This window comes from Gallinula chloropus (genome assembly GCF_964237585.1).
Source record: "Gallinula chloropus genome assembly, chromosome: 5".
Lineage (NCBI taxonomy): Eukaryota > Metazoa > Chordata > Aves > Gruiformes > Rallidae > Gallinula > Gallinula chloropus.
In genome coordinates this window covers 57,334,601-57,349,474 of record NC_140090.1, presented here as the reverse complement: position 1 = coordinate 57,349,474, position 14,874 = coordinate 57,334,601, and the positions used below count along the sequence as shown (strand labels likewise).

General features: G+C 34.7%; 1 protein-coding gene across 2 annotated transcripts in view; it reads right to left on the bottom strand.

The window, feature by feature from the left end:
- Positions 1-14,874, bottom strand: part of KCNMA1 (potassium calcium-activated channel subfamily M alpha 1) — a gene marked incomplete at its 5' end in the record, with an annotated part of 459,986 nt that overhangs the window by 130,481 nt on the left and 314,631 nt on the right. For both annotated transcript variants that reach the window (XM_084265235.1, XM_084265236.1), the window contains 4 exons: positions 6,907-7,062; positions 8,803-8,872; positions 11,015-11,097; positions 12,448-12,553. In XM_084265235.1, coding sequence (XP_084121361.1) covers positions 6,907-7,062; positions 8,803-8,872; positions 11,015-11,097; positions 12,448-12,553 — 415 coding nt within the window. The remainder of the gene's footprint in view (positions 1-6,906; positions 7,063-8,802; positions 8,873-11,014; positions 11,098-12,447; positions 12,554-14,874) is intronic.

The following is a 14,874-nucleotide window of genomic DNA, read 5'->3' as shown; positions in this document are numbered from 1 at the left end:
AGCCAAATGTGCTGGTTTAGTCTGGTATCAGACATCAGGCTTTATCTCCTTTTCATTGTTACCTCTGTGGATAACTGCCAGTTTGAGCAGGTAGAAATTTACATTATAAAATCACAGAATGTTTTGGTTTGGAAGAGACCTTAAAGTTCCTCTAGATTCAACACCCCTGCCATGGGCAGAGACATCCTCCACTAGACCAGGCTGCCCAAATCTCTACCCAGCCTGGCCTTGAACACTTACAGGGATGGGGCCATCCCCAAATAAAACCTTTATTATTTGCTGGAAAATACTGTTTTGGCAACAAAAATTGTGCAGCATTAAGCAATAAAATACTGTTTGAGAATGAGGGAGTGCGTCTTTGCTGGCAGAGTAATTAAAGCAGAATTCAGACAATATTTAGAATAGAATCAAGAATAGCAGAAAAGCTGCAGTGAGGAGCGATAGAAGAATACCAGAAGGCATGAAGTATACAAACACAATAACAGTGAACCACTTCAGTGAGGAAAAAATAGTCAACAAAATTCCATTATATAATTTGGTCCTGCTATCGCCTATTCTTGCTCCTTTTACCTCTTCTCATTTCTTGCATGTATTTTCTGTTTTTATTTAGCCTCATACATAGGCCTTTAGAGGTCTTCTATAGGGTACAACTGTTGAAGACACAATAACTGTTCAAGGACAATTCTGTTTCCTTTTTAAAATTTGAATCTCCTTCTTTAGTGATCAGGTATTTTACACCTCAAGCATATCACCAAGAAATGACAAAAGGCACTTTACATGCCTTGCCTTACAGAAAATAAACATTCATCTTTTTGAAAGACCTTCCCCAAACATGATCCTAAGGAGAAGGCTTTGCAAGTCATTCTGTTATTTTTTTTCTTCAGAGACCTTACAAACACAAGACAAAATTTAACAATTAGCAGCAAAAATTTAAGTTATTCCAATCACCAGTAGGAAGAAAAGTAAAGACAGTTTATGATCGATTGGATCTCAAAGAAAATGTGCCAAACCCCTACAGTGATTTGAATCTCTCTCTCCTTAGTTCATCTCTTATACTGTAAGCACATGTTTATCTTCCCCTGACTATCTTACACCGCAATATGGTCTCCTGGATAGTCATAAAACAAATTACCCACTGATTCAATAGACTGTATGAAGAACAACTGGAAAATGACATAGTGCATCCCAAGAGAAGAAATCTTATTTTCATCTGTATCTTTTTTTAAGTCACAAAGCTCTGTTCCCCTCTATCTGTATATAGATACAATGTTGTTATCAGCAAATATATTTACATAATACAATCATTTTCAAGTGAGACATGGTGACAGAAAGATAAAAAAATGATGTACATCTTGCAGGCACAACCATTAGTATTGTCAGGAAAAAAAACTGAACCTTTAATACACTCAGTCCTACCCCGGCAGTGTAATTATAAGGAACTCTGTGGCCTCAACTGATCTATCTTGTTGATAGCATTTGCTTCTCACTGTAATGACGTAAATAGTTACATGAAAGAGATTGAGTATATCTGAACCTGATTATGCTATATAATCTCTTCTGTCAAGATCTAAGTCTCACTATCAAGACAGAGAACTAATGCTAGTGTTGTAGTGTGACCTAGGATCTTTTATTGCATTTTGCAAAGAAAAACAGGGATAGGATGGTGCTGTGTCTTTATAAATACTAAGGAAGTAACACAATGAAGATTCCTTGAGAGCACAATGAAACAGCTGTAAACTCTTCTCTCTAGCATTAAATAAGCTCAGCTCATCACAACCAAGGAAAGAGCACAACACACTACAAAGCCTTTAAGAATAATTTCTGATGTTTGGAAGAAGATCATCTATGTGACATTTTAGATGTATGTTTACTTTGATAAACAACCCTATTTGATGGAATAATTAAAAAAACCCCACAAAACGTATAGTAAATAAATTACTTAATTCTATTCCTTATCCTCTAGAATAGCACTTGAATATTTTAGTTCTGTTATTAAAGTAATTTTGCTTCATTCTAATAGCCTTTTTTCACTATATTTTTTTCAGTATGCAGCATTTTAAGTTTATATAAAAATATCAAAAAAGTATTGTGTAAACAACATTAAAGTTATTACTTATTTCCTTTCTAATATATATAATATCTTCTCTTCAAAGATGACCAGAGAGCCAGGGAGAAAAATGCCTAGAAAATAAAATCATCACTGAGGCAATATGCTTGAGCACTTGCCAAGCTATTTTCATCTTCTTGCATCTAACACAGAGACTCCTGCATTTCCAGGGCTTCCCAACATTTAATTTTACAATTCTCTTCTCCACAGCATTGTGGGTGTTTTTCTGACAATACAGATGAAATAAAAAGAAAGTACACCAGAATGTTCTTGATTGGTAGTTGAAAAGAAGTCACATATTGAAAGCAATGTATTTTAAACATTTCCTCATGTTCACCTATACCGCCCTTTCAATCCACTGAAATTGCTTGTGTGAATGTCTTGTTTTATTATACCTTTAGATATGGATATCAAAATCTGACAGATAAGTACTTGCCTGAAAGCAGTTATAGATTCCTAGCAAAGAGTGAAGCTTCTTAGGTTTACAGCCTTATAATTGAATTTCTTTTACTGTTATAAATTATCAACTACCTCTTTACTCAATTCTATTGTCTACTTAAATCAAAGCTAAAAAGTATCCTTAGTGGTATAAAATTTTTACAAGCTCAGACAACTATTCCCACTGTTACTACTGTATGCAAGAAAGTTTTTTTTTTTTAAATTGGCATGAAAAAAGCATGTTTCATAATACATCAAATATGATAATTAAGATTTTTGTCTCATTTAAAATTAGACTTAACATAATTTTTTCATTGTTCATACTAATGTAGTCTTGTAGTAGGTCAGAGAGAGTACTCTTGAAATAACAGGACACGTAATTCTCTAGATGCTCGCCTTGATGGGTTTGAACTTGAAAGCATACAGGCTTTACTTTTAATATTTTTTAAATTTACAAAAAGGGGTAGTATTTCTATCCAATCATAATACAAAAGATTGATTGGTGTTCAAAAGATTGACTGAAAACATACACTTCATGGTATACTTTAGTCCAAGACAAATATATCACTCATCACAAGGACTGATAATATTTGTAAATAGCAAAGAGTTTTCAATCACAGCAGTTTTTAATTCCTAGATACAATAATTAACAGTATTACATTGAGGTAGACCATTTAGAGAATAAACGTATTTGGGAACAGGTTGCATTAATACTTGGTCTAAATTCTGTGAGGAGGATCACTTATTAAGATTCCTTAAGCAGCCTCCTGAAAGCTTCACAAGTTGAGAAGCTGCATTCTCTTCCCACCTCCCTTTTAAAGTTCTCCTTCACTGGAAGAAATTCACTGTGCATACCCTAGTCCCATACTTTGAAAAAGTCTAAGGTTGCCTAGGTGGACAAAAAGAAATGGCAAATCAACCGATATGCTCCATTAGTGTGCACAAGCATCTGACTGAAGTAAATCTGCATAGCTTGGTAAATCTGTCCTCTCTCAGCCTGGACTAGATAGGAGTGTAGTGTGAGAAGTGCACATTGCATATGTGTGGGTGTGCACAACTGTCAAAAGAACCCACGGATCATTCCTGCTCTCAAAATAGCTTATAGGAGTATTGAAAGATTTTTCAGACCTGGAATGAGGTGTACCGTCTTAACCGAGAGAGCAAAGACAAAACTAATTTTTTTGATGACTTGTATTACACTCAAGAACTACATTCCACATTTTATTAATTTACACACCAACACAACTCTCATTGGCTTGCATGGTTGCATAAAGGGACACCTCTGCTTTTTATTCTATTTACTTTTTGCAGTGTTTTTCATATGGGATTTCTGGTATACATTTGCTAATCCAAACAATATAAAAAATTCAGCATAGTATAGTATTTCCATCTTTTTCTCAGACTAATAGAGTAATAGAGTTCCAATTGTTTTATTAACACACCAATAATAACATTCTGTACTATAAAAGGAATGGACTATTCAAATACAGTTTACAGGTGTAAAGTTGGGTTGAGGATTCTTTTTTTTTTCCTTAACATATCATTTGTCGTGCTATCAATCTTTCCCGCTTTAAGGATTTATAAAACCTTAATCTTTTTGTTCAGTTTGGTGCCAAAAAGAACATAAAAGGTTCCATATGAGATTACATTGCTAAAAACAAAAGGAAAATATTAGGAAAAAATATACTATTTTGAGGTTTGTTAGTGTGTTTTAACTCTAATACTGGGCAGATTGTTTACAGAAATCATTTTGCTGTCAAGTAACACATAATGAGTTAAATGTGTTCAGTGTCACCATCAATCATAGACATTTGTGTTTGACCAAACATTTATGGCACATTAAATCACTTTCTAATCACGTTATGAAGGAAGAACAAACACACATTTCAAGGTTTCTTCAAAAATTACAGAAGTTTCAGTACTTTTTCCTGGCAATCTCCTAACTTGTGGGAGATGCCACTAATAACAATCACCCAAAGAATTTGTAAAGGTCTGACAGTTACCTAAATTCAGTTGCTATAAATGAAAAGGGGTGGAAGTTGATTTATGGAATGGACATCTTTCTTTTCAAGAGTCCTTTAAAAATTCATATCAATATAGCTTCTCTCCTACAATACATGGTTGATTCACAGCTACCACCAATTCTTTTCTATTTCACATACAATTTTAAGAGTGAGATAACTTGGAGAAGGAATATCCTTTTAGCTAAATAAACAAACCTTCTGCTGTGACCATCTGAGTTAGATTCTCATGAAGAAATATGTCTGTTCTGGTCAGGTTTTTTTTTCTCTAGATTGCAATATACTTTGAGATCTTTGGAAATTAAAATATCTATTTTACTTGCCTGGACAATTCATTCTTATTTAAGTAGCAGATATCTTTTTAACCAGTATAAACAGAGTCTTGCATTCTCTCTACGTATCTGATTTTTTTCTCAGTTCCATCTGAAGATGACATCTCAAATAACTCAAGCTAAGGTGTATCTGCATGCTATTCTGTCTCTAACTGCCTATAATCAGAGATACATGAGCAAAACTGACATTGATAGCTTCCTTCAAATCAAAAGCATTGCTATTTTTATGCTTATTTTGTGTATGCAGAAATACTCAGAGGAAATCCGAGTAATGCCTTGAAAAGCTGAGCTTTCAGCTTAAAACTGTTCACAAGTGAGATAGTCAAATCTCTTACGGTAGTGAAATAATTATAAGAATATGTGATACATTAAGAAAATACAGGATTGAAGGTGGGTAAGATAATGGCATGAGTGATTAGATATATTCTCTGGAAAGAGAATGTTTTTACATTTGTAGTTTTTGACTCACCTAAATGTTTTAAATACAAATTCAGGATACAAATGTTTCTCTCTTGTACAGATCTCTCAATTTTCTCATTGCAAGTCTAAACTCAGTATTAAAATAACTTGCATTAAGGCTGGGACTTCTGAAGACACCCATATATTTGGATGTTCTTGAGTGAAAATTGATTCTCTCTGACTTTGGAAAGACAGAAGCTGAGAAAAAGTTTCAGGCCTACTTCTGATTTCAAGAGCAAATTCATAGAACAGGTTGCCTTAGTAATTTGGATTCATTAGTGTTACAAATGTTTGAGACTCCCAAGAGTCTTGGCTTATGACCCCTGACAAGAGTGAGGCAAACCAAAATGGCCAGGAAAAAAAATGAAGTTCATAAGAGACAGTTCATTCTTTTGGGATAGAAGCATAAAGAATTAATATCAAAGTGACCATATTCTGATGAGTCATAGACAGTTATCAAGTTTGGCTCTAGTGAAGTAAAACACCCTCCTTTTCTTTTTCTTTTTACAACATGACTAAAGATGCAAACATCATAACCTCAAACAGTAAACTGCAGAGCCGAGGGTTCTTTCTATATTGAAAACTGGTAATTTTTCAATTATATACAATAGTCTGAAATATTTTTGAAACACAGAAGTCTGCTGTCTCCAATTTTTTTGAAGTTTCCAAAGGATACTTTAATAAGAATTTAAGGACTTCAAAAGAAATAAAGAAAGATTTTTTGCCCTGCACTGATATGTCCCTGCTTTCTCACCTGAAGGGAAATTTTTTTTCTTCCTTACTTGCACAGTAGACTTGAAGTGCACCATGGCCTATCTTATACTCCAGTGTTTCCCATTCCATTAATATACTCATAACATTGGAAAGTGAACATGCTTTATGTTTGGAATCAGCGTCCCAAAAAGGAAGCACTGATTGCTGCAATCAAGGCCTTGGTCCAGTGAACCAGTACAGTTGCCACCGAAGTCTAGGAATAACTGGGTTAAAATCCTGCTATGTAAATTCAAAAGAGCTCCTTGACTGAGGAGAAAAAAAAAATACATGAATGATGTTATAGGAAGTTCAAGCTTCAGTTCCAACACATGTTACTTATTTACTCTCACAGTGACAGGTCCACTATTCACTTGATGCAAAAGACCAAAATGGCCAGTCCTTTTTTCTGGGCACTCTGTTGCTAAATGGGACATATATAAATCATATTTTTGTTCTAGCAGCAGGGTTTTTTCTCACAGATAAATGTGTGTTTTGCCTAAAACAAAGTAAAACACAAAACACCGTAAATATCTCCCCACAAAATGGATTATGCTTTGAAAAATCATTTAAAGGCCAAACACTTGCTGAATTAAAATAAAAACATTACATGACAGAACCTGGCTCATTGCCCAACTTGCAGGACAGAACATTTACATGTAGGTGTGTGCAGTGTTTTTGTGTTTTACATTATCTATTAATGTGCTCCTATCTGTTTCATATTTGAGCTATGTACTCTACTCAGCTCTCTGACAAACTGAATTGCAGACTAATACATATTAATGAGACAAGACATTACCTTTATGAATGACCTCATTGAGAAGAGGTTGGCTAACATTGTTGAAAGGCCTGGTGCCAGGCAGCTCTGGGCTATGAAACCCAGCTTGAGCTCAGCAAGACAAATGGCATCATCCCCTTCTTTCCAGTTCCAGCTTGGGATATTTAGCAGATGAGCCTGGAAAACAAACAAACCAACCCCACTAGTGAAGAAACAGAAATACTTCCTTGAATACAGTACAGTATTGAAGGGGACAGCAGGGAATGACTTTGTTACTGCTGAGCCAGCAGAAGCACTCGAAGCATTTGAGCTGCTAAGTCTGTGCTAAGAAATGTTCAAATCTTACCTACTATAGACAAAATCTTACATTTCTCAAGCCATCTTCTTCTGTGACACTATCAGACCTATTCTCACACCTGAACAAATCATGGAATGTTGTCAAGTTTTCCTTCCCTTCTGTGTATTCCTCTTACAGCACTTTGAGATACTCTCTGAGTGGTAAGGCACATACATAATATAATTTAATGTAACTTAGATTCCAACTTGCGTGAAGCTGCAACCTTTATAAGACATTGACATTTAATAAGACATAAGACATCTTCTGTCTTTTCTATTTCATTCCTTCCGCCCAGAAGTATAGCACTTGACTTAATGAAATTCAAACCTTCTCCTAAGACTGATAATGAAAGATAAAGAAAATAGCTGAACAAGACAGACTTCCAGTATCAACACTGGTCAGTTAGATAGGTGATAATATTGTTCAGTAATTAGCATAATTCTCAGATTCTTTCTTCCATCTGCATTATAGAAACACATAGACATACGGAAACACAGTGGCCTTTATGCTTGTTTCCCTTTGTAAGTTAGCATTACAGTTTAGCGCTTTGATTAAAGCTATTTTTTAAAAACACATTCACTGGCAATGCAAAGAAAAATGTAATATTTAAAAGATCTTTTCCTTTGAACTTGTTTAAAGCAGAACAACACCTTGCTTTTATTCTAGAAAAAGACAGGCTCCTTCCTCTCATGGATATAAGCATAAAGAGGACAATGCAAGCAACAGTAATTGATCTTGTTCTAGCCAAAGGTTACAGGTAAAAGCAGTCAAACCTTCTGAGTACCAGGATTATTGCATTTCATTGAATGAAGTTCTACCCAGTTCTACTGCCTAATGGTTGATGCTTTTAGAAATAATAAAAGAAGCAGTCACAGAAGTATTCTGTCCTCTGATATTTTATTCCTAGCCCTGTTAATGAACAGTTTATGGACTTCCTTATCTCCGGATTTAATTAATTGAGTTCAATGCATTTAAAGGTCACCGATTTACTTTAAAAATTGCCAAATTCCTAAAGTGTTTTATAATTTTGATCTCCACAATATTTTTAGGAACAAATTCCACAACTGATTTCTGGTTTGTATTTAAAAAAAAAATACAAAAATTGTACCTGCTACTTGGCAATCTCAGGCCTACATTGTCATGCAAGAAACAAAATCACAATAAACTTCCAATAGGGCAATACTTCTATGCATTTTTCTTAAAGTATCCACAAAGAGCTGACTACAAATGACTTGCTTAGAGGCCACTAATTCATCATGGGTAGTTCTACTGTAGTAAGATGAGCAAAGCTTATAGAAGCCGAGTAGTTAAATGCTCATTGGGAATCAATAGCAACTATAGACACTGTGGCATTGAGAATTAGACCCTAGGTAATTACTAAATGTCAGAGGACTTTGAAAAGGTCTCTTTGCATATAAAAATAAAAATGAATTAACTTGTAACTTGATTATATGACAGGGCTTATTAGGACATTTTTGTTGGAAAGAAAAAGACTATTAATGGAGACAGGAAAAATATGTATAAGTAAATGCAGTGTAGCAAAACATTCTGTGGAGAAACACTGTTGGTTTCCACATTACCTTATTGTGATACTGCAACATCTGAGTGATAATTCTTATCTTCGGATGGTAATTCTTTATTGAAATAACTCTAAAAAATGAAAGAAACAAACAAAATAACTTTTAGCTGATGGGACATTTGGATAATGTATCTCAATACATCATTTACTTTACCATGTCATCAAGTCCTAGAATTAAAAATGTACATTCTTGTTTATCTTGCTGCAAAGCATACTGATTGAAGCCAGACCTATGCAATATTTACATCTATTCAAATTCAGTTAATAACCATCAGCTAATACCAGGGGGTACTTCATGCTTCAGGAATTATTCAGTTGAATGGTTTACTCTTATGGAATTTGCAGAAAAACCAGACTCATTTTAGTAGCTTTCTTCAGATACAGTACTCATTCTGTTAAGCAAATAATACACTTGCAATTATTATGTCATCTCCAATGATTATCTTCATGTCATTGAATCAACACGATCGATCAAGATTTCCAATGATAAATGTCAGAAAAGAATCCCTTTATTTCTGCTCCACCACATATTATTTATTTATAGATGCAGTCATATTTAAACATTTTGAATGCAAATTCATCTCAATTTTTCTGGATTATTCCAAAGCTCAGTATTGAAACTGATACTTGAACTCTGAATTTATAAGGGGCCATTTCCATAATCTGCAGCTCAGCTGCATTCCTAATTATTTAGTGACCCTAAAATATACCCAACTGTGTAGACTAGAAGTGGCTGGAAAGAAAAAAACTTTAAGAAATGAGTGTATTGATAATGTGTTATGAAAAGAGTAATATATAATTTAAAAATTATCAAAGCATTGAGAAAATTTAAAGAGAGAAATGGGCCCAAAAAAATCTGTTCCGTATATACAAACTAAACATAGTAGATGATGATAAAACCATAAAAAGGAAAAATAATCTGAATTACTATGGAATCACCAGTCTCATAAGACTCTGAATGCCATAACTCTTTACAGTGGTGTATTACAGGAAATCCCTCATAAACTGTTGGCTTGGCTTATGCTTTGAGCATATCAAAACTAGAGCATGGAAAAGATAAAAATATGTATGCATGGTTTTAATTTATGTTATCTCTTAGAAGAAGAAAACAAGTGTTCCTTCTAATTTTCCATTTCTAACTGAATTATTTAATTAAACATTTAATTTTGTTGAATCACATCTATTCAAAAGTGGGAAAACACAAGAGAATTCCACTCTCAAAATAACACTTATGCATTTTATTACATGAAATAAATTAAATTTATTAAGAATGTACTAATCTCTAACTGGAATATATTAAAGTATTTATGGAATTAATTTCAATAGAAGGTTTCTCGCATTAAAACCAAAACATGTCTGGAAAACGAAATTTCTCCCTTTCTTTCAATTTCAATGCTGTGGCACTGAAATGATAAGACAGTAAAATTGGTTCATAACACTGGTCAATTCTGTTAGAGAATTTTCAAGAAATCATTATAATTTAAAAATGAGAGACATGTCTAATTAAAGCTAGATTTTTATGAACAAAAAAGAAAAAAATGGAACAGCTTAACTTTGTTTCCTTCTTCCTTGTATTCCTTCAGAGAATACAAAGAAGAAGGCAGGACAAGAACTGCTGATACCTCATGTGGTAACTGCATTGCCAATCAAAATAAGCAATGTTTGGTCTTCAGTGTAAAAAAGGAGGATGGAGCTAGGAGACTACTGTATCATTATGACCATGAAGTGTACACATTGCTTTCCCCCAAGCAGTGTAATTACTTAAAGAAGCAGATATACCAAGGAGCAACGAGGCATGAAGTGATTAAGGTTCCTACTGTCCCATCATTAACACCATCTGTAGAGTACATACGCTCAAGTAACACACTGTTGCAACAACACAGCTGCATTCCCTTTCCTCTCATTTTCAATGGGACTGCATTCATCTATGAAAACTCAAACCCCAGGTCCTGCAAAAAAGTACAAAAGCTTGTGCTCCAGGTGTCTCTTCTGGCACACTCTGAAGCAGCCAAAGGACAATTAGTTTAGGCAGGAATTTAAGGAATTCTTATCTCTGAACTTGAGGCAATTTCGTAATTTTTCCTCTAAAAAAAAAATGTTCTTCATATGCAACAGATAAGCAAGAGAGCTGTGTGTAGCTACAATCTGCACCCAAGAAGATCGCTAGTCAGGAGTTAAGAACCAAAAATCTATATAAAAACTAATGAGTTTACCTCATAATATTGGAGGCATCTTCAGCATCTGGGTCAGCGCAGTATTTATTAGCAAGGATTAGGCACGCATCTGCTGACTCTATCTAAGACACCAAAGAAAAAAGCAAACGTAAATAGCAACCTCTCTTTTCAGCTCTTCATTCATCATAAAGTATTAGGGATTCAAACACTGCCATCATGAGTCCAAATGCCAGTTTTTAATACTGTTCATCAAAAATGTCATGAAACCACCATGAGTTAATGTATGCTGATAACAGTTCTCATAGACATAGCAATTTCTTGAATTTTGTTTATGATGTTCAGACGAGGTCAGGAGTTCAATTATTGACTCTTGTATTAGCGGAGGCATGAAGGTGTTAATAGACATATCTTTTGGAAGCAGATACTGAGCTTTAATCCCCTAAATTGGTAAGAAGTTCTTGTTGGATCAGTACACTGCTCCCACAAATCCTGCAGCTTTGTTTGGGAATATAAGTATCTTCCTGTTAGAGATTGAAAGAGGCAGATGAACCGATGATTTAGAATCTGAGCACCAGTTTTATAAAGCATGAAGAGAACTGATCTGTACACAGGAACTACATTCACACAAATCTTAGCTCTATTTAACTCAAAGCAGATGACAAAAGTATTTTTCAGTGTATACAACCAAATACCAATACAAAGAATGGTGGAACACAGAACACAAAATACTAACATGCAATTTTATGGTCATAGTTCAAACATTTTGTTTTGATGAACTGTGTGTTGAGCTACAAAAGGTTAAGGAATTTCTTAAGTCAAAATGGAAAAAATACATTGCACTAAAATACTGTTGGATTGAGTAGCTGGTTTACGTTCCATTTAAAAAAAAAAGAATCAAAAAAAGAAACATAAGAAAGTTAATGTTGTATCTGACAGCTTGCCTTTTTTTTTCCATTTAAGCTCCATGATTTGCTTTAAGAGCACAAAATAATTTACCATGGACAATTCTAGACAATAAAACCATCTTGTTTTAGCTACCGAAATTTTAAATCGTATTTCTTTCCCCAGGATTCTAGACAATAGAAAAAAAGAGTTTGACAGGTGAAAAAATATATTCTCATCATTCTGATGAAGGTAAGACAATAGCATTTTAAGCAATTACTGTAAGACAACGTTCTATTCTATGAAACATTAATGTAAAATTGACTCTTGAACTAAACCCCAATGAAAAATTAATAAAGAGTTCAATGGAATGGCATACAATGTATCTTAAGTCACAGCGTTACTGTAATTTTGATGATCTGAAGATATAGGGAAAACAAGGATATAATTGATTAAACAATCTAATAGAGACAGAAAAACAATCTTTTGGGGTTACATGAAGAAGACATTTACTGTTTTGTTTTATTTTCCAAATAATGGAATAAGTACTTGAAAAATAGACAAGCAGAACAGAGTAACAGAGCTGTTACCTTCACTCTTGCCAGGTCATGGGGATTAAGGACTGAACCCTGATAAAATTCCACCTGAGTAAAGTGTCGTTTAAAAAGAGCTTCCAGCTCAAGGTTAGGGGAGATACTGCATTGGGAAGAAGAAGAAAACACAAGAGCAAATGAGAATTCAGTTCCATAACTGCCCCCCCTTACTTAATTGATAAACTAACGCAATTATTTATTTTAGGTACTCTGACTACTGCTGATGTTTTTCCTGTGGTGTGGAAACAACATGCAGCACTTGAAAGACAAATACCGTAGTGCTTTCACTGCCTTGCATCTGTCTACAGAGCTTCTGGCTCACTTCATTGTGCTACTCTGCACATTCATCATTTCTCAGTTTCTCACAGATGTGAGAGGCGAAGAATTGATGCAAACATTTAAAGCTTAGTCCATTCTGCACAGAAATCGTCTAGTAGAATAGTCCTCTGTATGTCCCCTCCATTCTCAAAACAGTCAACTGAATCAGTTAAGAGAGCTCAATGCAAAATTACTAAAAGCAAGAAATGGAATCCTAAAGGAGTCCTGTGGCCTATATGAGCTGAAATTAAACCAAACAAAATTATGCTGGGACTTTCTGTCTCATTTCATATTGCCATAAAAAAGAAAAATTAAATGGATCACAATCTGTTATAAGATGTGGTAACAATCTTGTAAACACCTTTTTGATGCCATTTATTAAAACAGAAGGGATTTAATAGCTATGCACTAAGTGCACTAGCTCTTTGCCATGCCTGATGCTAAACTTAAAATGAAAATTACAGATACATGAAAATCCTCCTGTGTGAAGATACAGAAGGCGGCAGGCACAAGCAAGTAGTCAAGTGCTAGACTACACCACACTGCACATTTTGTGATTCCTGCTTCTTTAGTGTGTAATCTAGATCCCTGCTTTTCTATGTCAGTCAATACTTATTACTTAGAGAGGGGAAAGAAGCAAAAAAAAAACTTTTTACTTGAGGATATCATCTTTAGTTCAATTTGTGGCCAGAGGAGAGCCAAAAAGATGATCAGGAGACTGAAGCACCTTTCCAAATAAGATAGATTGAGAGAGTTGGGCTTGTTCAGCCTGAAGATGATAAGGCTCTGAGCACACCTTAAAGCAGCCTTCTAGTACCTAAAGGGGCCTAGCCGGAAAGGGACTGTTTACAAAGGCACGTAGTGCCAGGACAAGGGGTAATGGCTTTACACTGACAGAAAGTAGATTTAGATTAGATACTGGGAAAAAATTCTTCTGTGTGAGGGTGGTGAGACACTGGCAGAGAAGCTGTGGCTGCTCCCTCCCTGGCAGTGTTCAAGACCAGGCTGGATGGGACTTCGGGCAACCTGAGCTAGTGAAGGTTGTCCCTGTCCATGTCAGGGTGTTGGAACTAGATGGGCTTTAAGATCTCTCTGAAACCAAAGTACTCTATTATTCTGTGATTCTATGATTCTAAGTTGTTGCTCAAACACAAAAATATCACTCATTCATAGCTTGCAACACTTCTAAACAGATGCTGTTCCAGAGCAGAAAAGACCTTTCATATTTTCACTCTCTAACATACAGCTATCTATTCCTGGAGCTTCTCCCACAGGTACACATATTTTATGTTGAATTACATGCAATGTACAGCCCGCAATAAACAGCAACCACTTTAAGGTAATTTTCCAAATCCCACATCAGAAAAACGCAAGAGGCAATATGTGTGTACATATATAGACACAGGCAATAAGCAGTATTAATTATTATCGTGACAATTTCTTTTCTATCTTCACTGTGTCTGTAATATATTTCATTTATATTAAAACTACATCTGCATCCCCAGGGAGGTGGTGGAGTCTCCATCTCTGGAGATATTCAAGACCCGTCTGGATGCCTATCTGAGTGATATGTCCTAGGGAGCTGCTTTGGCAGGGGGGTTGGACCCGATGATCTCTTGAGGTCTCTTCCAACCCCTACAATTCTATGATTCTATGATCTATGCTTTTCTTTTTACAAAGAGTTTGCAATATGAAAGAAGTATTTTTTCCTATTGAAATCAAAGGTGAAAATGACTTTTCAGATAGCATAAATTCATATGACATTAGTATTTTTCATTAATTTCACTGATTTTACCAATTTTGGTAGTTTCACTAGAAATATTTTCCACTGAAGAAACCTCGTATTGGAATATTTTTTATTTCATAATTCCATTTCCACTTTAACTATGTGTTTAGCTACCTACCTCACAATTGACATGATTGACAGACTGATGTCTGTCTGCTTGAAACATTTATATTTATCAATAAAACAATTCCAGAAAACAACACTTTTTTCAAAATACAGTTGACAAAAGTGATTACAAACTCTAATTTTATGGTTATGTGGAGTTTTAAAGATCCTCTATCTTCCAAAAAAACCCATATTTTAATTTAATGAGTTTTAGT